At 54.7% G+C, this 22,699-nt stretch overlaps 2 protein-coding genes and 1 pseudogene across 12 annotated transcripts in view; 1 reads left to right on the top strand and 2 right to left on the bottom strand.

The window, feature by feature from the left end:
* Nucleotides 1-7,558, bottom strand: part of Tuba1c (tubulin, alpha 1C) — a 441,616-nt gene extending 434,058 nt beyond the window's left edge. The window contains exon 1 of one of the 5 annotated variants that reach the window (XM_063263384.1): nucleotides 6,811-7,558. The gene's annotated coding sequence lies outside the window, so the exon portion shown is untranslated. Of the gene's footprint in view, nucleotides 1-6,772 lie in introns of all 5 variants that reach the window. The other 4 variants (XM_063263383.1, XM_063263382.1, XM_063263380.1 and 1 more) reach the window with 4 other exon arrangements.
* On the top strand, nucleotides 1,609-22,672 carry Adcy6 (adenylate cyclase 6). 7 transcript variants are annotated; one of them, XM_017594670.3, is made up of 22 exons: nucleotides 1,609-1,683; nucleotides 7,804-8,662; nucleotides 11,381-11,530; nucleotides 11,876-11,997; nucleotides 12,093-12,204; nucleotides 12,335-12,462; nucleotides 13,334-13,492; nucleotides 13,587-13,728; nucleotides 13,856-13,984; nucleotides 14,233-14,258; nucleotides 14,457-14,604; nucleotides 14,848-14,945; nucleotides 15,236-15,323; nucleotides 15,469-15,585; nucleotides 15,857-16,015; nucleotides 16,295-16,473; nucleotides 17,441-17,476; nucleotides 17,560-17,689; nucleotides 17,994-18,257; nucleotides 19,010-19,214; nucleotides 19,906-20,030; nucleotides 20,225-20,667. In XM_017594670.3, exons 2-22 carry the CDS (start codon nucleotides 7,805-7,807, stop codon nucleotides 20,348-20,350), a joined length of 3,501 nt encoding a protein of 1,166 aa, XP_017450159.1. In that variant the 5' UTR covers nucleotides 1,609-1,683; nucleotide 7,804; the 3' UTR covers nucleotides 20,351-20,667. The 7 variants fall into 7 exon arrangements, 6 of the variants coding, with proteins under 6 accessions (XP_017450159.1, XP_038934385.1, NP_001257714.1 ...); XM_039078457.2 differs by having other exon boundaries at nucleotides 1,617-1,815; nucleotides 13,388-13,492; NM_001270785.1 differs by lacking the exon at nucleotides 1,609-1,683 and adding an exon at nucleotides 1,762-1,815 and having other exon boundaries at nucleotides 20,225-22,672.
* On the bottom strand, nucleotides 6,845-7,499 carry Cst3-ps1 (cystatin C, pseudogene 1; annotated as a pseudogene).
* Nucleotides 22,673-22,699: the final 27 nt, after the last annotated feature.

The raw sequence follows: 22,699 nt of genomic DNA, 5'->3' as shown, positions 1-22,699 counted from the left end.
GCCTGTTACCTGTCAAGGTCAGAAGAGGGTGCTGGATCTCCTGGGACTAAAGTTACAGATGGTTGTGAGCGTCAGACGGGTGCTGGGAATCAAGCAAGTGCTCTTAGCCACTGAGTCAACTCTTTAACCCCCTGACATATATATGTATATGTGTATGTACATGTATATGTATATATATGAAAAAACATGTTGGCCAGGTGTGATGACACACCTTTAATTCCAGCACATGGGAGGCAGAGACAGAGGAACAAGGAGCTCTGTGAGTTCAAGGTTAGACTGGTCTATATAACAAGTTCCAGGACAGTTCAGTTGAGAAATCCTATCTCAAAAAAATAAACATTTATTTCATGTGTATGGGTGTTTTGCCTGTATGCATGTCTGGGTACTATACATATCTGTGTACCATACATGTCTGTGTACCAACCATGTGTGTGCCTAGTGCCCACCTGGCTGTCAGATCCCCTGGGAGAGGAGTTATGATTGGTTGTGGGTGCTTGGAACGGAGCCTGGAACCTTTGGAAGAGCAGCCAGTGCTCTTAACTGCTGAGCCATCTCTCCAGCCCCAGACCCCATTTCTCTGCCTCAATTGTCTATTGCAATTCCCCCACTGGTTCCAAATACGTTGTTTCAAAAGGGGAGCCTTGGGGTCCTCCTGATTCTGGTGGGATGGAAATCTAGATCACAATAGAGCAATGGCTGCACGAAGAAAGAGAGAAGTCAGGCAGAGATCCCAAACGTCACCGCGCAGCCCAACCAGCTGAGAACCGTACAAGGCAGAATAGACTACAGCTGTGTCCTCATTAAAAAGAAATATGTATTTTAATTCGTCTTTGTGAGCGTTCCAGTGCTTTGGGGGCCAGAAGAGGGTGTCCAGCTCCGCAGAAGTAGAACTGGAGTAAGTGCTGGGAGCCAAACTCAGGTTCTCAGGGCCTTGAGGGTTGACTTGTCTCGGGCTCCTTGCTTTCTCATCTCAAACATTACAACCAGCGCTTTCCTGTCTGAACTTGAGATGCCTGGGAGAAAGGTCAGGAGGATCATACCCATTTTAGGGATGAGGCTCGAGACAGTAAGGAATGTTTTATCCACAGTAATTTTGTTTGTTATTGAGACAGCGTTTCTCTGTGTAGCCCTGGCTGTCCGGACCGCTCTATGTAAATCAGGCTGTCCTCGAACTCCTAGGCGCGTGTGCCATTATGCGAGGCATCCACAGCCTTTGTGATAGACGTTGGATTAGGGATTAGGTCAAGGACCTTTTCCTCACCACAAATGTTGACCTGAGTTTAGGAAGAACAAAGGAGACCCTAGATCAGATCTGGGGTGGTTTGGACAGTTGAGTCCTGAAGGACAAGGCTGTAGGGGAGCTCGCCTGAGCCTCAGGCCCCGCGGGGCGAGACAGGACTGGCAGGTGGGGCTGCAGCTACTGGTCTGGCTGAGGATTGGGGAGGGGACTCAAGGCAAGTTTAAACCAGATTTACAGCCCGGGAATGAGCCCTTCTCTCCCTTCTGGTTCCACCACTCTACCCCTCAAAGGGTTAAAGTAGCTTTCACATGATTTTCCCATCTCCCAGGTAACTTGGGCAGCTGCTTGCGAGGGAAATAAATAAACATCCCGGAACAATTTTTCAGTTCATGAACCTGGCAATGCACCCCAGCCCCCCACATCAAAGGAGCACAACCCTTTGGGTAAAAGGTGCCGGGGGAGGGACTTTGCCAGTTGGCAGGTGCGGGGGAAGGGCTGCCCCTGAGAGCGTGGGGCCAGAGGGCGGCACCAAGAATGCCCCTGCCCGTGGCCCGATCCGGTTCTGGGCGCAGCAGGTTTGCGTCGGGCCCGGCGCCCCAGAGGGTTGGGGAAGCGGAAAGAAGTGGGGTGCGGGCGAGCGGGTGCCAGGCGCACACACCTGGCGCCTTGTGGAATGAAATCTTAATTAATTATTAAACTCAGCTCCCGCCGGGGCCGCGGTGGAGAGGGAGGGCGAGCGGGCACGGTGGGGGCTGGGGCCGGGAGGAAGGTGGGGTGAGGAGGGGGCGCAGGGCACCCCGACAGGAAGGAAGCTGACCCTCTGGGCGGGGCGGGCATCTTCGCCACCAGCGGGTGGCTTCGCCAGCCTCCGTGGACCCCCCGGGTGAGGGTGGAGGGCACCCTGCAGGATGCCGCCCTGGGTGGAGGCTGGAGTGCGGGCGGGCGGGCAGGCGAGCGGGCGGGCGGGCGCACCGACCCTCCCGCGGGGTCTGAAGCCCAGAACAGTGGCCGCTTGTTTAGCGGAGACCCGAGAGGACCCGACGGACAGGGGAGGGGGCGTGCGGGACTCTGGCCTCGCTCACCCGACCGGGGCCCGGGAAGGGGAGTGGGCAGCTTTGCCCCCGCCTCTGGGAGGGGGAGGGGGTGCCCAGACAAAAGGAGCTTGTGCCTTTAAGGCGGGGAGTCCGGGAGCCGGCGGGGAGGGGACTTCTGGATCCGGGGTAGAGGGCGGCTGCGCTGGACAACAAGGGAGGGGGCGAGGGCCGGAGGCTCTGCCGCGCGGCCGGCGGGCGGGCGGGCGGGACAGCGGGGAGGCGCGGGCACGGAGCAGGACGGCGGGACGGCCGGCCCTCCGGGCCGGAGCCCGCGAGCGCGGTGGGGCGGCGGCCCCGGGCAGGCGCCGACCCTTGGCAGGTGAGCATGGGGGAGCGGGCTGCTGCGAGCACAGCGGAGTCCCCAACAGTTGCGGGGCGCCTGGGAAGTGCTGGAGGACGTGGGGAACCCGGGCTCCACGGGCCGGGCTGGAGGCTTCCACCCTCGCTCCACGCCAAGAGCTTTCCTTCCTGCACTCCCCAGAGTTTTCAGGCTTGCCCAGAGAAGGGGAGAAGGCGTGCACGAGGGGAGGGGATGCCCCCAGAGGTTGGCATCGGGGATGTGGGGGTGAGTTTGGAGTGTTGAGGCTGTGCTGAAGAGGAGAGGCCCCTTCCCTGCCCTCACCCTGAACCTTTGGAATGAAAGGGTAGTGTCAGTGCCTACTTCCCCGAGGCCTGTTGCGGGGTGGGCAGGGGTGGGGTGGGGAGTGGGCAGACTTTATTCAGAGTAGGCCCAGCGGCCTGACTGAAAAAAACAGAGATGAGATTAGGCAGTGTGAGAGTCTTGCCGTACCTGGGTCTTCCCACAGTATCTCTGAAGCCAGAGGGCCTGGTGGGGTGTTGGAGCTGGCCGGTTGTGGGAACCCTTTTTGGTCCTTAGGGGAGAACCAGGGTGTGAGAAGGCTGTGTTGAATCTATAGAAACAGACCAGGGGAAGTTCTTCTACCTCTGGAAAGGCCTGGAAATTCAGAGGGCTGGGTTTCAGCATCGGGAGTGAGTTTTGGGCTTCCCCCTGGGCATAGTCTTCTGTGTGAACTTTCTGAAGACTTTTAAATCATTTTGCCAACAAGGCCAGAGGCAGATAGACCCTGGGGATGAGGTGGCTAGAGGTGGCCAGAAGAGGGTTGGGCAAAGTAGTGGGCAGAGCCATTCCTGAGGCCAAGCCTTGACTTCCAGACCCTGGTCTCAGGCGGAAAGGATCAGGATTTGGGAGGGACTTGAGGTCTGGGCCTGGGACTATGGCACTTGGGGCTAAGTGGACATGAGTTGGTTGTGGGAGCTGATTGTGTATGCAATAGCACATCTGTGAGAGAGACCAAAGGACCCAGGGGAGGAGGGGGTCAAGAGGCATGGGACTCAAGAGCCTGAAGGCAGAAAAGAGATGTGGTGTGCACTTTTGGAATTCGTGGTGAGGGGTTCCCGAACAGGGAGGTTTGGGGAGCGTATAGAGAAGTTTTGTGGCTTGGAACAATGCCTTCTGTTCTCCTGCTCTAGGAGTCTGTCATAGAGGAGGCCTGCGAGTCCTCTAGGGTGGGCAGCGCCTGAATGTTTGTAGCTGGTTGACCAGTTACAGAGCTATCCCCTTGGGGAGTCAGAGTGTTCTTGAAGGGTCATATGTTTCCCTGATAGTCTGCCCCTTCCTCTGTGGGTATGAGCCAGATGCAAGAGATGTGCTTCCAGGGGACTGGGAACATGGCCAAAAACAGGTCCTTTGGGAACAGAGATCTGGGCCAGTGGTGGTGGTGGGGAGATAAGAACAGGGAAGGGGACTGGAGAATGGGAGGAGACGGAAGGGAAATGTCATGGTGTGTGGGGTGCGTTGGGGAGGGGTGTGTGACATAGTGGGACACTGCACTCTGCAGCCCTGGAGACTGACAGCAGGGGACATAGGACCTGATAGGCAGGCATCTGACTGGCTGGAGGGATACAAGGTCTCGCTCATGACTGTTGTCTTTCCATCTCTTGGACCCTGACAGAGGTTTGCCTTCAAAGGTTCGTATGGTGGGAGAAGTAATGTCCACAGTGTGTAGCACGGCAGGGTGTGTGAGAAAGAGAGAGTCTCTCCTCAGAACCATTGCCCTCTGGTTCTTCAGGGGAGGAGACTGGCGTGAGGTGGCAGGTAGATAGCTTGTCTCAGCTGGGTGACAAATCACTTTAAGATCTGAAACCTGATCTTGTGCCAAAGATCATACTTCCAATGAAGTGTTGTGAAGAGCCAGGCTTTCTCTGGTGACCTTTTCCAAATGCCAGCCTGACCTGAAACCTTGTACTTCTGATCTGTCCTTCAAGATGGTGCTGTTGGTGTTAAAGAAGTTGAAGGGCAGGCTGCCCCGTGGATGTAGAAGGGACGCTGGCAGAGCGTGGCTGAGGGAGAAGTAGAGACGGAGTATAAGAAAGGTCCTTCCAGACTTTCCCTCTGCTTTGGCTCCCTCCGGCAGTTGCTTGGAGTATCTTCGTGCATCCCTCCTTAGCTCTGGCTCTGTGGCCACCTGGGGCAGGTGCTGTGTAAGCTTCTCTAGTTCCCTAGTGAGTACAAATGTCAGTGCTGCCAGCTCAGCAGGTGTAAGGGGCCCCTCAGGGTACAGGAGTTTGGTCCTGGTGGTGGCGTCATGATGACAGAAATGGCTTTCGTGTTCTCAACCTGGGCTCAGCCAGGAGACTGTGGTAAGGTAGTTGTCATGGAGTCATCCACCCAGTCCAAGGCTTGTCTTTTCTGAAAATTTAGGATCTAAGACCGATTTGGTTGTCTTGGGTCTATGTCCTGGTGAGCCATGGAAAACTGCTCTGGATGTTAGCTTTCTGTTTTCCTCTCTTAAATCTGTTCCCTGGGCGGACACAGGACAAGCTTCACAGGCCTTTGGTGAAGAAGAGGTGAAGTTAGGTCTGTGAAAAGATACTGGAGGTTTACGACACAGAGAAAAATATAGCTAACGTCTGGCCATTCCTCCGCTCAGCAAACACTGAGGAGCGGGGTACACCGCAGTGCACAACAAAACGCCCAAATCGTTTGGCTTTACCGAGTTGGCATTCCAGTTAGGAGCGGCGACAACGGACAAATAAGCAAAAGGAAAATTGTAGAACAGCAGTCGCTGATAAGAGCTGCGGAGAGAGAAAAATTATAAACCGGGGAGGGAGATACGGAACCCCAGGAAAGGGAGTTGCTATTTTAAAAGGCTGGTAAGAGAGGAGCGCTGATAAGGGACTTGGGCTGTGACCTAAAGGAGCTTCTGTTCCAGTTGGGAACAGCAAGTACCAGGGTGCCAGCCCGGGCTGAGCTGCGTACTGGGGAACACCAGACACACTGATGTGATAGGTACGATAAGGAAGACGAGGGACCAGGACTGTCACTGTTAGCAGTTATTTGTTGTGGACTGCCCTATGGCATCCATACCCTTGAGCTTCCTTCTGGACACTCCGCCCATCTCTTTATGTGTGGCACTAAGCATGGAACCTGACGCCTTGTCTTGTGCATTCTAAACAGGCATTCTACTACCGAACTGCGCTCCCCTCCTCCCTTCCTCCTTATCTCTTGCCCTTGTGTTTATTGAGCACCTACTGTTAGCCCCGATAGCTTTGGAGATGAAATGCTGACAAAAATATAATTTCTACCGGCACAAAGCTCATAGTCCTAGGGACGGAGGCATTTGTTAAACAGGGAATGATTGAATTATAAAGGCGGTAGGTACCGGGGAGGAAATGAACAGAGGTTAAACTGGACCAAACTTAGTCTTCGGGGTGGGGCTGGGAAATTTTCCGTGAGGAAGTAACTCTTGAACTGTGACCTGTGGGAGAAATTGAATTTAGTTTGCTGGAGAGAGAGGGAGAGGGAGAAGGAGAGGAAGGGGATATAGAAAGAATCCCATTTGTATAGAGGTCACCGATGATTGACAGTTCACAGAAGAACATATTTCATTGACACGATTTATTTGGCTTGTGTGTGGTGTGTTTTTGTTTTGTTTTGTTTTGTTTGAGACAGGGTTTCTCTGTGTAGCCCTGGCTGTTCTGGAACTTGCTCTGTAGACCAGGCTGGCCTTAAACCCAGAGATTTGCCTGTCTCCACCTCTGGAGTGCTAGGATTAAAGGAGTGTGTCATCACCGCTTGGCTTTAGTGCGCAGTATTATAAAATGTATATTAATTATCAAAATTTCAAAATTGAGAGATGTCACATCGAAGTCCAAGGTTTTCTTTGGCTTCTACTGAAAAAATAAAAAGTAGAAGTTCACACCCCACTGGGGCCCCAATGACACCAGGCAACTGCTGCTAGGTGGCCCTCATGTCTCAAGTCAAGCTTAGAATCTTGGTTCTTTTGTTTTTAATTTTTAAAAACACACTTTTTATGTGCATTGGTGTTTTTGCATTCATGCATGTTTGTGTGAAACCCCCTGGAACTGGAGCCATAAACAGTTGTAAGTTGTGCCATGCTGGTGCTGGGAATTGAACCAGGGTCCTTTGGAAGTACAACTTGCGCTCCTAACCACTTCGCTGTCTCTCCAGCCCCCAGAGTCTTAGTTCTTTCTTTCTTTCTTTTTTTTAATTTTTTAATTGAGCAAGAGCAAGGTATGACAGGTACTGCAAGGAGAAGAGTGGAACCAGGGGACAGCTGCCTGCAGCAGCTTCCTTACTGTCTCCTGGTGGGAACACCCTGGAGATGCCCTCCAGAGCTGGAGCACCCTTCTCAGAGATTAAACACTACAGGGAAGGGGAACAAATAAGGGACCTTTGGCATGGTCCTATGAGACTCAGCTCTTAGACATTTTTGCAGCTGGATTTTGTCAGGGTGTGTGTGCCTTTCCAGGGCACGCTGTAGATCTGGAAGGAGCAGAGTGCCTTCCTCATCAGATGGGGCTGGTCGTGGAAAGGACAGTTAGTCAAATTTGGCTGGGACTTGGTACATGTAGTTCGGCCCATCTCCACATCCAAATAATAGTTTATTCCAGCCACAAGCTGCTTACGAGCTCTCACCACCTGTACGGCGCGCGGCTGTGGTATGCATCTTTGCTGCCCTTGTACTGCTTACTGCGAAGTCCAACGCTCGCTGCACGCCCTCCTCGCTGGCATCTGCCTCCTGCGGAGCTCCCAACAATCGCGGGGGTGGCCTGGAGGTTCCGGCCCAGGCCACCGCCAGGACGGCCAGCAGTAGCATCAAGGAGCGCAGCGGGCTGGCCATGGTTTGGCAGGACAAAGCTCCAACAGTACTCTGAGGCGGTGCAGAGGAGAGGACCGCTTTAGTTCTTTCACTTACATGGTTATTGTGGCTTTTCCACGTTTCTATGTCTGTCCCAGTTCCTTACCTGTTGAGAGGGGATGCAGCCCCCCCCCCCCCCGCCACCCCGCACCTCCCCCCAAGGCGGTTTTATCAAGATGGTGGGAATGAAGAACAGAGCTGTACAAAGCGCAAGTGTCACAAGCTACTGTGGTGGCTGCGGCCACGCAGTGGTATTAATACCTTTCCCTACCTCTCCTCCCCGCAGCATGTCATGGTTTAGCGGCCTCCTGGTTCCCAAAGTGGATGAACGGAAAACAGCCTGGGGCGAACGCAATGGACAGAAGCGCCCACGCCAGGCGACCCGAGCCCGTGGCTTCTGCGCGCCCCGCTACATGAGCTGCCTCAAGAATGTGGAGCCACCCAGCCCCACTCCTGCAGCTCGCACTCGGTGCCCCTGGCAGGATGAAGCCTTCATCAGGAGGGCTGGCCCGGGAAGGGGTGTGGAGCTGGGGCTGCGGTCAGTGGCCTTGGGTTTTGATGACACTGAGGTGACCACACCGATGGGGACAGCTGAAGTGGCACCCGACACATCGCCTCGAAGCGGTCCGTCCTGCTGGCACCGGCTAGCGCAGGTGTTCCAGTCTAAGCAGTTCCGCTCCGCCAAGCTGGAGCGTCTGTACCAGCGGTACTTCTTCCAGATGAACCAGAGCAGCCTCACGCTGCTCATGGCGGTGCTTGTGCTCCTCATGGCTGTACTGTTGACCTTCCACGCCGCGCCTGCCCTGCCTCAGCCTGCTTATGTGGCCCTGCTGACCTGTGCCTCCGTCCTTTTTGTGGTACTCATGGTAGTGTGTAACCGACATAGCTTCCGCCAGGACTCCATGTGGGTAGTGAGCTATGTGGTTCTGGGCATCCTAGCAGCCGTGCAAGTCGGGGGTGCCCTGGCAGCCAACCCACGCAGCCCCTCAGCAGGCCTTTGGTGCCCCGTGTTCTTCGTCTACATCACCTACACACTTCTTCCCATTCGTATGCGAGCGGCCGTGCTCAGTGGCCTGGGTCTTTCCACCCTGCATTTGATTTTGGCCTGGCATCTCAACAATGGTGACCCCTTCCTTTGGAAGCAGGTAGGTGCTGTGGGGTGAGAACGGGAAGGGGACGGGCCCAGGGAAGGACATGGTATAGGCATGTCTAGATATATCAGGCCAGGTTTCAGGGGCTAGCCTCCGTTTGGGACTTGAGTCAGTGGGCATCGCTAAGGATCAGGTCTGTAGACCATTACAGACCAGTCTTCAGCTCTGTGGCCTAGGTGGATTGACATGCTGAGGGGCGGGTCTCTCTGACCGCTTGTTAACCTCTGAGACTGAAGTCCTGTCCTTGCCCCTGAGAAGCAGCCAGAAGCAGCTATAGGGAGTTCTGTGAAGCTTCTCTAAGCAAGGCCTCTCTCCTCCTTGTCAGAAGCTGTGGTTTGTAACCCACCATGGCCTCATAAACAGAGAGAAAGTTGCTTGGGGCTCCTAGGGTGAGGAGCTGGGTGCTCTGGCGGAACAGAGCAAACCTTTTAAAAGTAACTTTATAGCTACTTTGTTGCAGACCTCTTAAAGGGCCAGACCCTCCTGTGCTAGTTCCTAAGTTCTCTTCTTGGCTGCCTTCGAAGGGGGGGGGGGTTTGGGGTGAACTGTTCTTCTTGGGGAGAAGACACTCAGGAGTGGTGTCTCCCTTCCCCCCCTCTGTCAGACTTGCCAGAAGGTGGGTGTGTGGCTCTTCCCTGCTCTCTGCTGGCGTGGTGCCCAGGGCCCAGCCCTGTGCCTGATGGGGGAGGCTGAACTAGGGAGGCTAGAGCTGCCAGCCTCCTACCTCCCTAGGGTGCCTGGCTTCAGTGTTACCCTGCAGGGTCTCCACATTCCTGCGATGACGGTAGAGAAGATTGTGCAGCCAGCTGCGCTCATCTGCAGGGCTCTGGCTGCCCATTCAGCATCTGGGAACTGAAAACAAACTCATGTGCCCACTAGGGCCTGGGCGTTTGTGCATGGAGCAGGGCTCATAGCCTCCTTGGGCAATCCCTTCCCAGCTCCAGCTTCACTGTGTCCTTAGGAGGAAGTTTTTCCTGATGCACTCGCTGAGACACCCTGAGCAGTGACTAGGCCAGGGTGGCCCCCAGAGCGTTGGCATCCATTTTTTCTCACGGTAGATAGGGATGAGTGTGGTTATTTCAGTCCTTCATCCCTCTTCCTCTTCCCTCCGCTGTGACTCACATTTTCCTCTTGGGCTCCTGGGGCCAGGAAGGGAAGTTGCCTGGATTACCCCCCGCCCCCCCTACTGGGGGCTATTCTTAGAAGCCCCCAAGGGAGATAGAGTGCCCCCTCTTCACCCCTGCTGCTGGGAGGGAAGCTCTGTGTAGGTTTTCTGGAAGCTTCGAAGACTGGGAAGGGCATCTGAAGGCCAGTCCTAGGGGGTCAGGGCTGGAGTTAGGAGCTAGGAGTCAGCCAGACCTCGGTTTACACAGAGGAATCAAAGATTGTCCAGTCCAAGTCTGCAGGCCTAGTTCTGGTTCAGGGCAGTTGGTGAGCCTTCCCTCCTTTCTCCATAACCATAGCCCTGCCCCATTCAGCTTGGGTGGAGTCCCAGTGCCAGTTAACCCCTGAGTCTCCAGCAACACTGAAGTGGGCTTGCCTCAGACTTGTTCTCTAGTCAGTTCTAGTGACCGTGGTTTGGGACTGGCTATGCGAAGGGTGGGGGCTTAGGCATGGGGTCCTGCAGAGGTATGTGTGTAAGAGTTGGGAGAAGGGGAGAGAGAGGGAGGAGGAAAAGGAGGGGAGAGGAGAGGAGGAGAATTGTATCTTGTGGTAGGGGTGGCCATGTAGTCTTTCTATTAGTAGAACCGTTAGATGCCAAGGAGCGGGCCTCTGAGCCTGGCTTTCAAGAGCTAGAATCCCCAAAGAAAGAACTTTCGGAAACCTGGATTGTGCTAGATAGTGGAACTAGGACAAAGGCTTTGGAATCTGATTGACCAGGATTCAAATCTCCCGCCAACCACAACCAACCCCGCGTGATCTCGGGCAAGCTATGGGGCTCTCGAGTCACTGGGGTGTGAAGTGGGGTACTGTTACCTGGCTCATAGTTGTAAGAAGTTCATCGGTCAATATGTGGGACAGATCCCCCTGGGTGGTAGACGTTGCAGGTGGCCAGCACACTGGTTACTGGCATAACAGCAGTAACATTAGCTTGGGAATCTAAGCAAAGGATCACTGCCTAGTGAGTTTAAGGCAGGCTTGGTTACATAGCGAGACCCTGTCTCAAAAATTCAACCAGTTGAACCCCACAACCCAACAGCGTCATTCTGCTATTGCAGGGCGGCAGCCAGAGGCTTTAGAGAGATTAGTCCTCCTGTTTGGGTTGTAGATGAGTAAGGGGACACCTTGACAGAGGAAGCCACTTGTCCTGGTTCACTTGGAAGAGGATGGGAAGCTCAGATCTGCTCTGTAAGGAGGACCACACACAGAAGGAACTTTTGTCTTTTGTTAGGGGTGTCTGTGGGGCAGGAGCTTATAGGGTACCAGGGTTGGGCCCATGACCTGTGTGGCTCTGGTTGGGGTTCCTGCTCTTGAAGCTGTGAAAAGCTCATCTTTCTGGCCACAGAACGATCTAGGCAGGCTGGGATCTGTCGGGGGGGGGGGGGGGACGGACAGAGAATCCTGAGGATGGTACAGCTCGGGGACAAACAGAGTGCAGGATTTCATTTCCGGCTCACAAGCTGTCCCCAGAGAGCTGGTGTTCGAGAGAGCTGGTATGCGTGTGTGCTGGGCTGGTGGTCACTCATCCACCTCTGCCACCCTCCCCAACAGCTCGGTGCTAACGTGGTGCTCTTCCTGTGCACCAATGCCATCGGTGTCTGCACGCACTACCCCGCTGAAGTGTCTCAGCGCCAAGCCTTTCAGGAGACCCGTGGTTACATCCAGGCCCGGCTGCACTTGCAGCATGAGAATCGACAGCAGGTGGGGCCCACTTCCCTTGGCTAAGGCTTCCCTTCACCCTCAGTACCTTGTGGGTTAGACCGCAGTGTGTGAATGGTCCCCAAGGACTGTGCATGGCAAAAGCCCTCAGGGTCCTGTTCTGTTCAGGGGTGGGAGGGACAGTGCAGGGGTGCATTGGGGGGTTGAGTGGAGGTCACTCAGAGATGGCTAGGATGGATGACTTCCGAGGGCAGGGTTAGGCAGTGTCAAGTCAAGGGTCCAAAAGGGAAGGGTGGCGGAGGTACGGGAGGGCTCTGGGGATGTGAAAGGAACGAGAAGAATCCAAATGGAAAGCAGAGAGGATAGTGGCTGGAACCACTGGTCTAGGAACGGCTGCTGCTGTCGGTGTTGCCCCAGCATGTTGCCATGGAAATGAAAGAGGATATCAACACAAAAAAGGAAGACATGATGTTCCACAAGATTTACATCCAGAAGCATGACAATGTCAGGTAGGACGGGGTAGGGATGCTGCCAGGAGGGTTGCAGGGTGCCAAGGAGTCCTCGAGGGCTACCAGGCCCCTCTCTCTCCTGCCGTTATCCACAGCATCCTGTTTGCCGACATCGAGGGCTTCACCAGCCTGGCCTCCCAGTGCACTGCCCAGGAACTGGTCATGACCTTGAATGAGCTCTTTGCCCGGTTCGACAAGCTGGCTGCGGTGAGGGGCCTGGGGCTTAGAGGTGGTGACCATACAGTCTGTCGTTGTCGTGGTGGTGGGCGGGAGGGGTGGGGGCATTGAAGGTGCTGGGTGAGGAGAGTCAGGTGATCTCCCACCTCTCTCCCTTTAGGAGAATCACTGTCTGAGGATCAAGATCTTAGGAGACTGTTACTACTGTGTGTCGGGGCTGCCGGAGGCCCGGGCAGACCATGCCCACTGCTGTGTGGAGATGGGGGTAGACATGATCGAGGCCATCTCGTAAGCAGTACCCCTTCCCAGGCTATCGGGACTGTGGGTGCCGGGGCTGTCGGAACTGTGGGTGCCCGGGTGGCTCCTACTCTGACGTGTCTTTGGGACTTTTCTCTGCTCTAAGTAGCTCTTTATCTGAGATGCATTCATCACTGGGGAGGGAGTGGGACTGCCTCCAGTCTGTGTGGAGACCCCTGTCCCCCTCCCAGCCCCAGCCTGCTGGAGGGTGCAGGCTGGAGGGTGCAGGCTGGAGGCTGCAGGTTGCAGGGTGCAGGCTGGAGGGTGCAGACTGCAGAGTGTAGACTGCAGGGTGCAGGCTAGAAGGTGCAGGAAGCTGGGGCAGTAGGGGTTTGTGGCTGCAGAGAATGCCAGAGAGCAGGACAGTGGCAGCCCCTGCTGGACATAGTTCTCAAACCTTTGTTCTTGAGTCCCTGGTGACTTCCTCCTCCTGTCTGTCTTTGCCTGCATTGCTTGGATTCTTTTTTTAAGTATATTCATTTCTTTAACTCTGTGTGTGTCTGTGTGTGTCTGTGTATGTGTCTGTCTGTGTGTGTGTGTCTGTGTGTGTCTGTGTCTCTGTGTCTCTGTGTATGTGTGTGTGTGTCTGTGTATGTGTCTGTGTGTGTCTGTGTGTGTATGTCTGTGTGTCTGTGTCTCTGTGTGTGTCTGTGTGTGCACCTGCCATAGTGTATACATTGTGCTCAGGATAACTCGGAGCTGGTTTCTTTCTACTGTATGGGTCCCAGGAATGATCAGACTTAGGTAATGAAGTTTGGTAGCAAAGGCCTTTATCACCGAGCCATCCCGCTGGCCTCACTTTGGTTCTTGGCTAGAGGATCAGAAGGCAGCTTGGGGCTGATCTAGAGCTCCATCTTCTCAGGCTGGTGCGTGAGGTAACGGGTGTAAATGTGAACATGCGCGTGGGCATCCACAGCGGGCGTGTACACTGCGGTGTCCTTGGTCTGCGGAAATGGCAGTTTGATGTCTGGTCCAACGATGTGACCCTGGCCAACCACATGGAGGCGGGGGGCCGGGCCGGGTAAGTGAAAGGAAGAGTCCGGTTGGTTGTAGGGGTTGAGTGGATAGGAGGGTGGGTGGGAGAACCAGGGTCTTAACCTCCTGGCCCCTTACAGCCGCATCCACATCACTCGGGCCACACTGCAGTACCTGAACGGGGACTATGAGGTGGAGCCAGGCCGTGGCGGTGAGCGCAACGCGTACCTCAAGGAGCAGTGCATTGAGACCTTCCTCATACTAGGAGCCAGCCAGAAACGGGTCAGGATCAGGGCAGGGCTGGCGAGAGGGGCGGGGGCGGGGGGGGGGGGGAGGAACAAATGGTGAAGTGCTAGCAAAAGCCTCCCTGGGGTTCCGCTTCTGAGCCTGTGCTCATGCTACCGAACAGAAAGAGGAGAAGGCCATGCTGGTCAAGCTGCAGCGGACGCGGGCCAACTCCATGGAAGGACTGATGCCCCGCTGGGTTCCTGACCGTGCCTTCTCCCGGACCAAGGACTCTAAGGCATTCCGACAGATGGTGAGGGCCTCTCCATACCAGGACCTGGGGGCCTCACTTTTTGGTTTCCCTCAAAGTGTCCCCTCTCTTCCTGTAGCTGGCTTCTCCATTCCATGTATGTGTTTTAAGACTGGGAACAAAGGGAGTAGTGCCTTAGCTCTCCCCAAGTGTGTGTGGGGACCCTCTCAACCTGGTACTGAAACAGGAAGGTGCTGGAGGTGAAAGCGGTCAGTTCCTGTCCCCAGTCACATCTTCCTTTCTTTCTCCAGGGCATCGATGACTCTAGCAAAGAGAAGTAAGTTGGTCTACGGGACGGGGTCACAGAGGGAGGGAGAAGGCATTGGCAGCCTGGGATGGGCTCAGTAAGAGGTGGGAAGGGCTCCACACGCACGGCTCACATAGCCTTTCTTGCTGCTGCCTGAACCCTGCCCGTCTCATCGCTTGTCCTGTGGCGTTAATCACGCACCCGGTAAAAACTGCGTCCCATTACCAGCCGGGGTGCCCAAGATGCTCTGAACCCTGAGGATGAGGTGGACGAGTTTCTGGGCCGAGCCATCGATGCCCGAAGCATCGACCAGCTGCGTAAGGACCATGTGCGCCGGTTCCTGCTCACCTTCCAGAGGGAGGATCTCGAGAAGAAGGTTTGGGGGATACAGGGCTAAAGAGCGAGGGCTGGGAGGAGGGAAGGCCTGGCTGGGAGACTGAACACAGGGACAGGAGGACGTGCGGGGATGGGGAGAGACCACAGCACAGGATGGACTTGCATATAAATTGGGCCAAGTGTTCTTCCCAAGGCCCCCGTACTGCCCCGTTCTTGCTATGACATGTCTGCCAGGGTAGGACCCAGGACCCAGCACCCAGCTCGGTCTCCTTTCTTCCCTCAGTATTCACGGAAAGTAGACCCTCGTTTCGGAGCCTACGTCGCCTGTGCCCTCCTGGTTTTCTGCTTCATCTGTTTCATCCAGTTCCTCGTATTCCCACAGTGAGTCTGTCCCCACATGCTGAGCATTCCTTTTTTTTTTTTTTAATTTTATTAATTTATTTTACGTCTATAAGCACACTGTGGCTGTCCTCAGACACACCAGAAGAGGGCATCAGGTCCCATTACAGATGGTTGTGAGCCACCATGTGGTTGCTGGGATCTGAACTCAGGACCTCTGGAAGAGCCGAGCCATCTCTCCATTCCTAACACACATGCAAGCTGGCCTTGGATCTATCTCAGGGCCAGGACCAGGACACCCCACATTCCACTGATGTTTCCTCCTGCTCCAGCTCCGCCCTGATACTCGGGATTTATGCCGGGATCTTCCTTTTGCTGCTGGTCACCGTGCTCATCTGTGCTGTGTGCTCCTGTGGGTCTGTAAGTAGGGGACTTCCCTGAGGCTGTTGGTGAAGGAGGGGGTTCCCACGGGAAAGGTGGCCGTGCCTCTTGTCAGACCCTGTTCTTGGCTGGTCTCCCTCCTTCACCGACGCGGTCTCTAACTGTCTGTCTCTTACTGCCGCAGTTCTTCCCCAACGCCCTGCAGCGCCTGTCCCGCAGTATCGTCCGCTCACGGGTGCACAGCACGGCTGTTGGAGTCTTCTCGGTTCTGCTTGTGTTCATCTCTGCCATTGCCAACATGGTAACTCTCCCATGCCCTGTGCCAGGCACTCTCTGAGAACTGCAGCCTTTCTGAGGAGCTCCAGCCTCAGGGCAGCCTGCCGCCCCTGTGTTTGGGGGTGTGAGGGGGGGGAGGGGGAAGGTGTATGGGGAGGGGGAAGTGGGTATCTCTTGTTCTTAGTCTTTGTTTCCTCTTCCGTCATCCCTGAAGATTTTAGTCGAAGAAGTACCTCTGATGTTCCTCGTAAACCTTTCCCTCACTGGTTATCCTGATTTGCACCCAATCTTTGCAGTTCACCTGCAGTCACACCCCACTGAGGACCTGTGCGGCCCGGATGCTGAACTTAACACCGTCCGATGTCACCGCCTGCCACCTACGACAGCTCAATTACTCTCTGGGACTGGAAGCTCCCCTGTGTGAGGGCACCGCACCCACCTGCAGCTTCCCTGAGGTGTCCGAGCAGTGTTCAGGCAGGGGGGTGTTGTTTTGGCACAGTTAGCGGCCCCTCTGTGCCAGGCCTAGTGACGGGTACCAGGGGAGCCTGGAACTCCCTGACTCCAGGGGCAACCGGGGCCCCTCCTGTAAAGCTGGGCATGGATTGAATAGGGAGCTGGGGCTTGAAGGTGTGGGGGGGAGGATAGTCAGGCAGGGGAGTAGGGTTCTTCCTGCTCTGGGTGCCCTGGTCTTTGCTGTCACCCAACGCTGCCTCTGCTGTCGCCCCTCCCTCCAGTACTTTGTCGGGAGTGTGCTGCTGAGTCTCTTGGCCAGCTCCGTCTTCCTCCACATCAGCAGCATTGGCAAGCTAGTTATGACCTTTGTCTTGGGGTTCATCTACTTGCTTCTGCTTTTGCTGGGTCCCCCAGCCACCATCTTTGACAACTATGATCTACTGCTTAGCGTCCATGGCTTGTAAGTTAATTCTCAGCCCCTTTTATCTCTCCGGGGTCTCCCTGATCCTTCTGGGCTGGCCTTTGGGATGTGCAACTCGCTTGTGGGGGAAAGGAAGGGAAGGAAGAGTTAGTTGCTGACATGTGACCTCAGTTACCCCAAAGAAATTCCAGTTGTGACAAAGTCCTGTGTTTTTAGGCTATCTTTTCTTCTCTTCTTTTCTTTTCTTTTCTTCTTTTCTTTTCTTTCTTTGGAGCCCCCACATTTGCTCAGTCCTTTCCCTACCCACTGGGTTGGGTTATTTTTAATTTTTTTAAATTATTATTTTATGTATTTATTTGTTTGTTTGTTTGTTAGTTTTTCCTGGCTAACAACCCTGGACCTCTCTCTGTAGACCAGGCTGGCCTGTAACTCACAGAGCTCTGCCTACCTCTGTTTGCTGAGGGTTCCACCCTCTGTTCGTAGGTCTTAGAGTTGTGTGGTGGCATAGCTTTGACTAAAAAGTTCTGGCCCTTTGGGATGCACATGTGGCCGTAGCTTGGGGTAGGAAGAATTAAGAATCTTCTGGGTTTGAGTCCTTGTTCCGCTTCCCATAAGCGTGGACAGGTGAGTTAGCCTCTCTGAGCTTGGGTTTCCTTGTTAGTAAACCCCAGCATCTCACGCTATCCATTACAGTGACAGACAGCCCCGAAGCCTTACAGCATACGCTAAACCTTTCAGAAACCGTAGTTAGAGCAGACCCGTTTCACTGACAGGGAAACTGAGGCTCAGAGAGTTATAAACGACTTGTCCTGGACCATTTAGCAGCCAGGGGAGGAGCTCGTAGCCGGGAAAGTTTTGATCTTTGCCCATACTGAGCTAATCTATGAGAGCAAAGGCTCTACCCACAGGCTTGGGTATCGGTTGGGCTCAGCAATGTAGTCTCTGTCTCCCCTCCAGTTTCCCTCCCAGCAGACAGCCTCCAATGACTTTTGTATCTTCCTGCCAGGGCTTCCTCCAATGAGACCTTCGATGGGCTGGACTGGTAAGTGGGGACCCCAGGGCAGAGAAGGATGAGGCTGGTAGAGATCTCCTTCAGACACCAGGCTTGTCTCTGATTCCTCTCAGCCCAGCCGTAGGGAGGGTAGCGCTCAAATACATGACCCCTGTGATTCTCCTCGTGTTCGCCCTGGCACTGTATCTACACGCACAACAGGTGGAATCTACCGCCCGCCTGGACTTCCTGTGGAAACTGCAGGTGACTTGGAGGGACCTCTATGGGAGGGAGAGGCTTCTGGGGGCAGAGCCCAGGCCAAGTCAGAAATGCATCTCTTGCTAACTGGCTAAGGCCAAGACTACCCAAGCCCACCCCGGGTCCATGCCTTTGTCCATCTCCTGTGTCCTGTCCTGTCTTGTACCTGCCTCCTTCGGTTCTCTTGCCTATCATCTAGGCCTCCTCCACCCATGCCTTTCTTCTTCCTCCACGTGGTCACCGTGATGCCTATTCTCTGGCCTCGGCTTTGTGAGTGTGGGGCAGTGGCTGATGGATGTGGTGCCCACAGGCCACAGGGGAGAAGGAGGAGATGGAGGAGTTGCAGGCCTACAACCGGCGGCTGCTGCATAACATCCTTCCCAAGGACGTGGCTGCCCACTTCCTGGCCCGGGAGCGCCGCAACGACGAGCTGTACTACCAATCCTGCGAGTGCGTGGCTGTCATGTTTGCCTCCATCGCCAACTTCTCTGAGTTCTATGTGGAACTGGAGGCGAACAATGAGGGCGTGGAGTGCCTGCGACTGCTCAATGAGATCATCGCGGACTTTGATGAGGTGCGTTCTGTTGTCGTCAGACGGGGCGGAGGGGCGATCTAGGGACTGAGGAAAGGAGCAGGCTTTGGATGGAAAAGCCAGGGATTAGACAGGGTGAGTGTCCCTCGCACGGTCAGGGACAGCGAGGGGGGTCAGCCTCAGTGGGGCAGGGTTGTCCTTGCCGAGGAGCAGAGGAGGACAGGAGGCTCTAGGACAGGGATGACGGATGACGGGATAGGTATCAGGTGATGTCATTGAAGAGGAACACGGTAGTCTGTGGGCAAATCGACGCCAGACCATGCAAGCAAGATTGTCTCTCAAAGAGCGGAAATGGGAGTATCCTGGACACCTGGGTCAAGGATGGGCTGTCCACTGTTCTGGGGGAACACTGCCCTCCCGCCACACACACACACACACACACACACACACACACACACACACACACACTCTCTCTCTCTCTCTCTCTCTCTCTCTCTCTCTCTCTCTCTCTCTCTCTGGGACACAGTTTCCCCAAACCATACCAGAATGTTTCTGCTACAGGGGACTATTACGGTTTGAACTTCTGAAGCTCTGTAGTCAGTTCCTCGCCTGGGGTCCTGCACTGCCTGTATCCTCGGTTTCTTAGACTGGCTTGCGGATAGCAATCGATCGGAAGGGGCTTACCCACTAAAATAATGGGGCTCTTGCAGGGAGGAGGGGCATGACAAGGAGTGAGCTTCGGAAAGATCTGGGTCTGGCTTGACCAATCGCCCCGCCCCTCCCGTGTTGTCCAGATCATCAGTGAGGAGAGGTTCCGGCAGCTGGAGAAGATCAAGACCATCGGTAGCACTTACATGGCCGCCTCCGGGCTAAATGCCAGCACCTATGACCAGGTCGGCCGCTCGCACATCACCGCCCTGGCAGACTACGCCATGCGGCTTATGGAGCAAATGAAACACATCAACGAACACTCTTTCAACAACTTCCAGATGAAGATCGGTGAGGGCCTGGGACTGTGGGTAAAGCTGAGTGTGTGGGTCGGGCAGAGTGAGTTCTCCATCAGGACTCCTGTGGGGTTTCTACCTCCCACCTTCCTGTCAAGTTTAATACTGAGGATAAAGACCATTGAGTCTTCCACGGGCTGGGGCTTTGTCCCAGAGGTTTCGAGTACATTCTGAGTAGTGTATTCAAGGCCCCTCTATAAAATAAGGGGAGTGGCGCTCAGAGATGAAATGACTCAGAAGGTTAGAGAACTAGTAGGCAGGTTTGTCTAAAGGCCTGGTATCTAAGTGTGTGATATGTGTGGTCAGGCTCAAATGCTCTGGTGGAAGGCAGGCAGTGATTAAATAACATAACATCCAGGGTCTGCCTTGATTCCCCACAGCCATGCTTGCTTGTCCGTAAGTTGGGGCAGCAACGTGAGCAGCGAGTGCCCAGGGAAGTGATCAGGAGATGAGCCTCAATCCTCATCTGGATTCAAGGGAGCCAACTCAGCTCCCATGCCCAGTCCCACTTCCCAACCCCCGCCCCACCCCCACCCCACTTTTTTTCTTAAGCCACCAGAAGCATTGTCCCCTTTGATTTTTTTTCTTCCTCCTTTGGGTTCTTCTCCGGGTGCCAGGGGAGATGACTGTCTGGAGTGACCCTGGGACAGCCTAGCCTCAATCTCTTGCTATTGTCTGTACTTCAGGGTTGAACATGGGTCCGGTTGTAGCAGGTGTCATTGGGGCCCGGAAGCCACAGTATGACATCTGGGGAAACACGGTGAATGTTTCCAGCCGTATGGACAGCACAGGAGTTCCTGACCGAATACAGGTGAGGGGGACGTCTGTCACCAAGCTGGATGGGTGTTGAGGGCTTCCACTGGTCTCTGAACCTTTAGGGGAGCGGGGAGGGGTGCCTGTTTCCCATGGCTGTTGGGGTAGGGGTTGGCGGGGAGAGAACTCCTGGGCTTCTTATCAATACATCTAAGATCCCAGGCTAAGCAGGCTCCCCTCTCACTTCCCCAGGTGACCACGGATCTGTACCAGGTTCTAGCTGCCAAGGGCTACCAACTGGAGTGTCGAGGGGTGGTCAAGGTGAAGGGAAAGGGGGAGATGACCACCTACTTCCTCAATGGGGGCCCCAGCAGTTAGCAGAGCGCAGCAGTGGAAATTCAACCAAAGGGACCAAGGTGGGCACTGAGTGGACTTTTCTGCTCACTGGATGGAGCTGTGGCAGGGGGCTCTGAGCCTCCAGGTCTTGCTGACAGCAAAAGGGAACACCCCAGCAGGCTGTGCTTGGACCATATCCGTCTGCCTTCAGAGCAGCAAAGGAAGGGACGCCGAGAGGATTATTATCCAAGTGACTTTCTTAATCAGAGTAAGGCTGTTTGCTTTTTTTTTTCCCCCCCTTTGGACGCAGCTGAGAGCAGAGCCTCCTGTTTGAGAGTAAAATGGCAACTTACTCTGCCTACTGTTTCCCTGTCTGGGCGACAGGCTCAGGGCTGGGACCTTTCTTTCCCTATTTTTCCTGGGACTATTTTTGTACAAAGACTGGGGCAGGCATGAGGAATGCTTGCCTTCACTGGCCTGTGTCAGCAGCATTTGTCTTGGGCACTCCCAGTACCAGCCAAGTCTCCTTCCTAGCACAACAAGGCAGAGGAAGGAGGTGCTGTGGGACCTAGCTCTGACCAGATTTCAGGGGAATGTTTCCATTTGCCAAATCCTAGTCCCGTGATCTGTCCCCAAAGGGGAACAAAGGGACCTCTGACAGTGAAAATTTAGCCTCAATTCCTGCATGCTCCAGGGAAAGGGGCATCTGGCCTCACTGGTACTGTGAAAGTGACCAGCCAGGGTGCAAGCCTGGGTGTGAGGTCATCAGAAGAACAGGAACTGGATGTTCACCTGCAGGTGCCGAAGAGTGCACGCAGCCAGGGAGGAGGAGGAGGAGGAGGAGGGGGAGGAGGCCACATTGACCTGAGGCCCCAGTGTGCCCAGGGTCAGCTCTCTTGGCCCATGTGCTCACTTGCTGTCTGCTGGCAGGGGGCATGGGCCATCTCTACCCCTTGTATTGCCAAATAGCGAAGGGTCAGGGTTCCAAGAAAGATAATCCTGACCCTAAACTTGGCCTCCTAAGTCTGGCACTAGGGAGGCCCTGTGTGTGTGTGTGTCTGTCTTTCTGTCTGTCTGTCTGTCTGTCTGTCTGTCTGAGGTCTCCATGTGTCCTTATGCTCCAGCTCCTCAGCTCTCCACTGGGGACTGCCTCTCCCCCATGGGCCTCTGTCTTCTGGTGTTAAGGCGGGGTTTCCTATGCCAAGGGATGGAGAGTAATTTCCAGGTTGCACAGGAGTGGGATGGGGTTTGGTAGCAAAATGAGAGTGGTCTGGGGAGAGGAGTCCTTTTTGTGCCAAATCCCTAAGTGCCATTTGAGGGGGGGGCCACATATGCAGTATGACTGTCCCCCTGCCTAGGGTGGGGACCCAAGCACCTGCTTAATCTCTAGTGTTCCTCGGACTTGAACTGTTGGAGGTTTGTGGGTAGAGGCTCAGGCATTTGCTGAATTCCTCAGCTTGTGTCTCGGGGGTGTGGTAATACTTTCTGACTGGGGTGGTGTGGGTCCCCTCTCAGAGGACCCAGATTTTGGTACTAAGGGGACGGAGCCTAGGAACTTGGAACTTGGTTGTCCCAAGCCTTTCTGCCTGAATCTAGCATGACTAGACTCTAGTCCTGGCTCCCAATCCTCGTGAGGCCCGCAAGGGTTGTACTCTGTCCTGTCTTACCCTTGTAGCCTCCTTGACTCTGGTCTGAATTAGCCTGGTGCCTTGATTTCTCTGCACCTATTTAAGCCAGAGGCGTTTCGCCTCGATTTTGACCAGCGATTGCTTTGTCTTAGATGCTGACAGGAAAGGCAGAGGAGTTTCAGGATGTATGGGAGGACCAGGCCAGTACTTTTGCCTTTCCTTAAGCCTTTGCCACCAGTTCTCTGCAGAGGCCTGGTTTCGGGCTTGGGACTACTTTCCTGGGACTCTCCATGTGCCACTCGATGGACCACTGGGCGCTTAATTAGCCAAGGCAGAAGAGAGGAGGATTATCTGGTCCAGGCAGAAGATCACCTCCCCGTCTCCCCCCAGCCATATTCTATCCCTGGTTAGGAAGGGACTACTCGATGCCGATGGGGTGGGCGTGAGGTGTATAAACCAAAGCAGGGAGACCTCGGCTTTGGGAACTTTGTCTGCTTCTTACCAGGTGGGAGGGGCTTGTCTACACCCTGGCTCCCTGCACCACAGTGCCAGCCTGTCGTGTCCTCTGAGTTACCGTTGCCCCTCTCCTCACCAGTTGATGGAGGAGTCAGGGTACGGGAGGCCATGGGCTCTGGTTTTATAATGTAACCACTGTGGGAGTGGGGGAGGGCGACGTACCATGTATTTCAGTGAAATATTTAATATATTTAAATATCAATAAAATCAAACTCTTTGTAAAAAAAAAAAAAAAAAAAGCCCTGTT

Source organism: Rattus norvegicus, chromosome 7, assembly GCF_036323735.1.
Source record: "Rattus norvegicus strain BN/NHsdMcwi chromosome 7, GRCr8, whole genome shotgun sequence".
Lineage (NCBI taxonomy): Eukaryota > Metazoa > Chordata > Mammalia > Rodentia > Muridae > Rattus > Rattus norvegicus.
The sequence above is the reverse complement of the archived record's forward strand: the minus strand, read 5'-3'. Positions and strand labels throughout refer to the sequence as shown.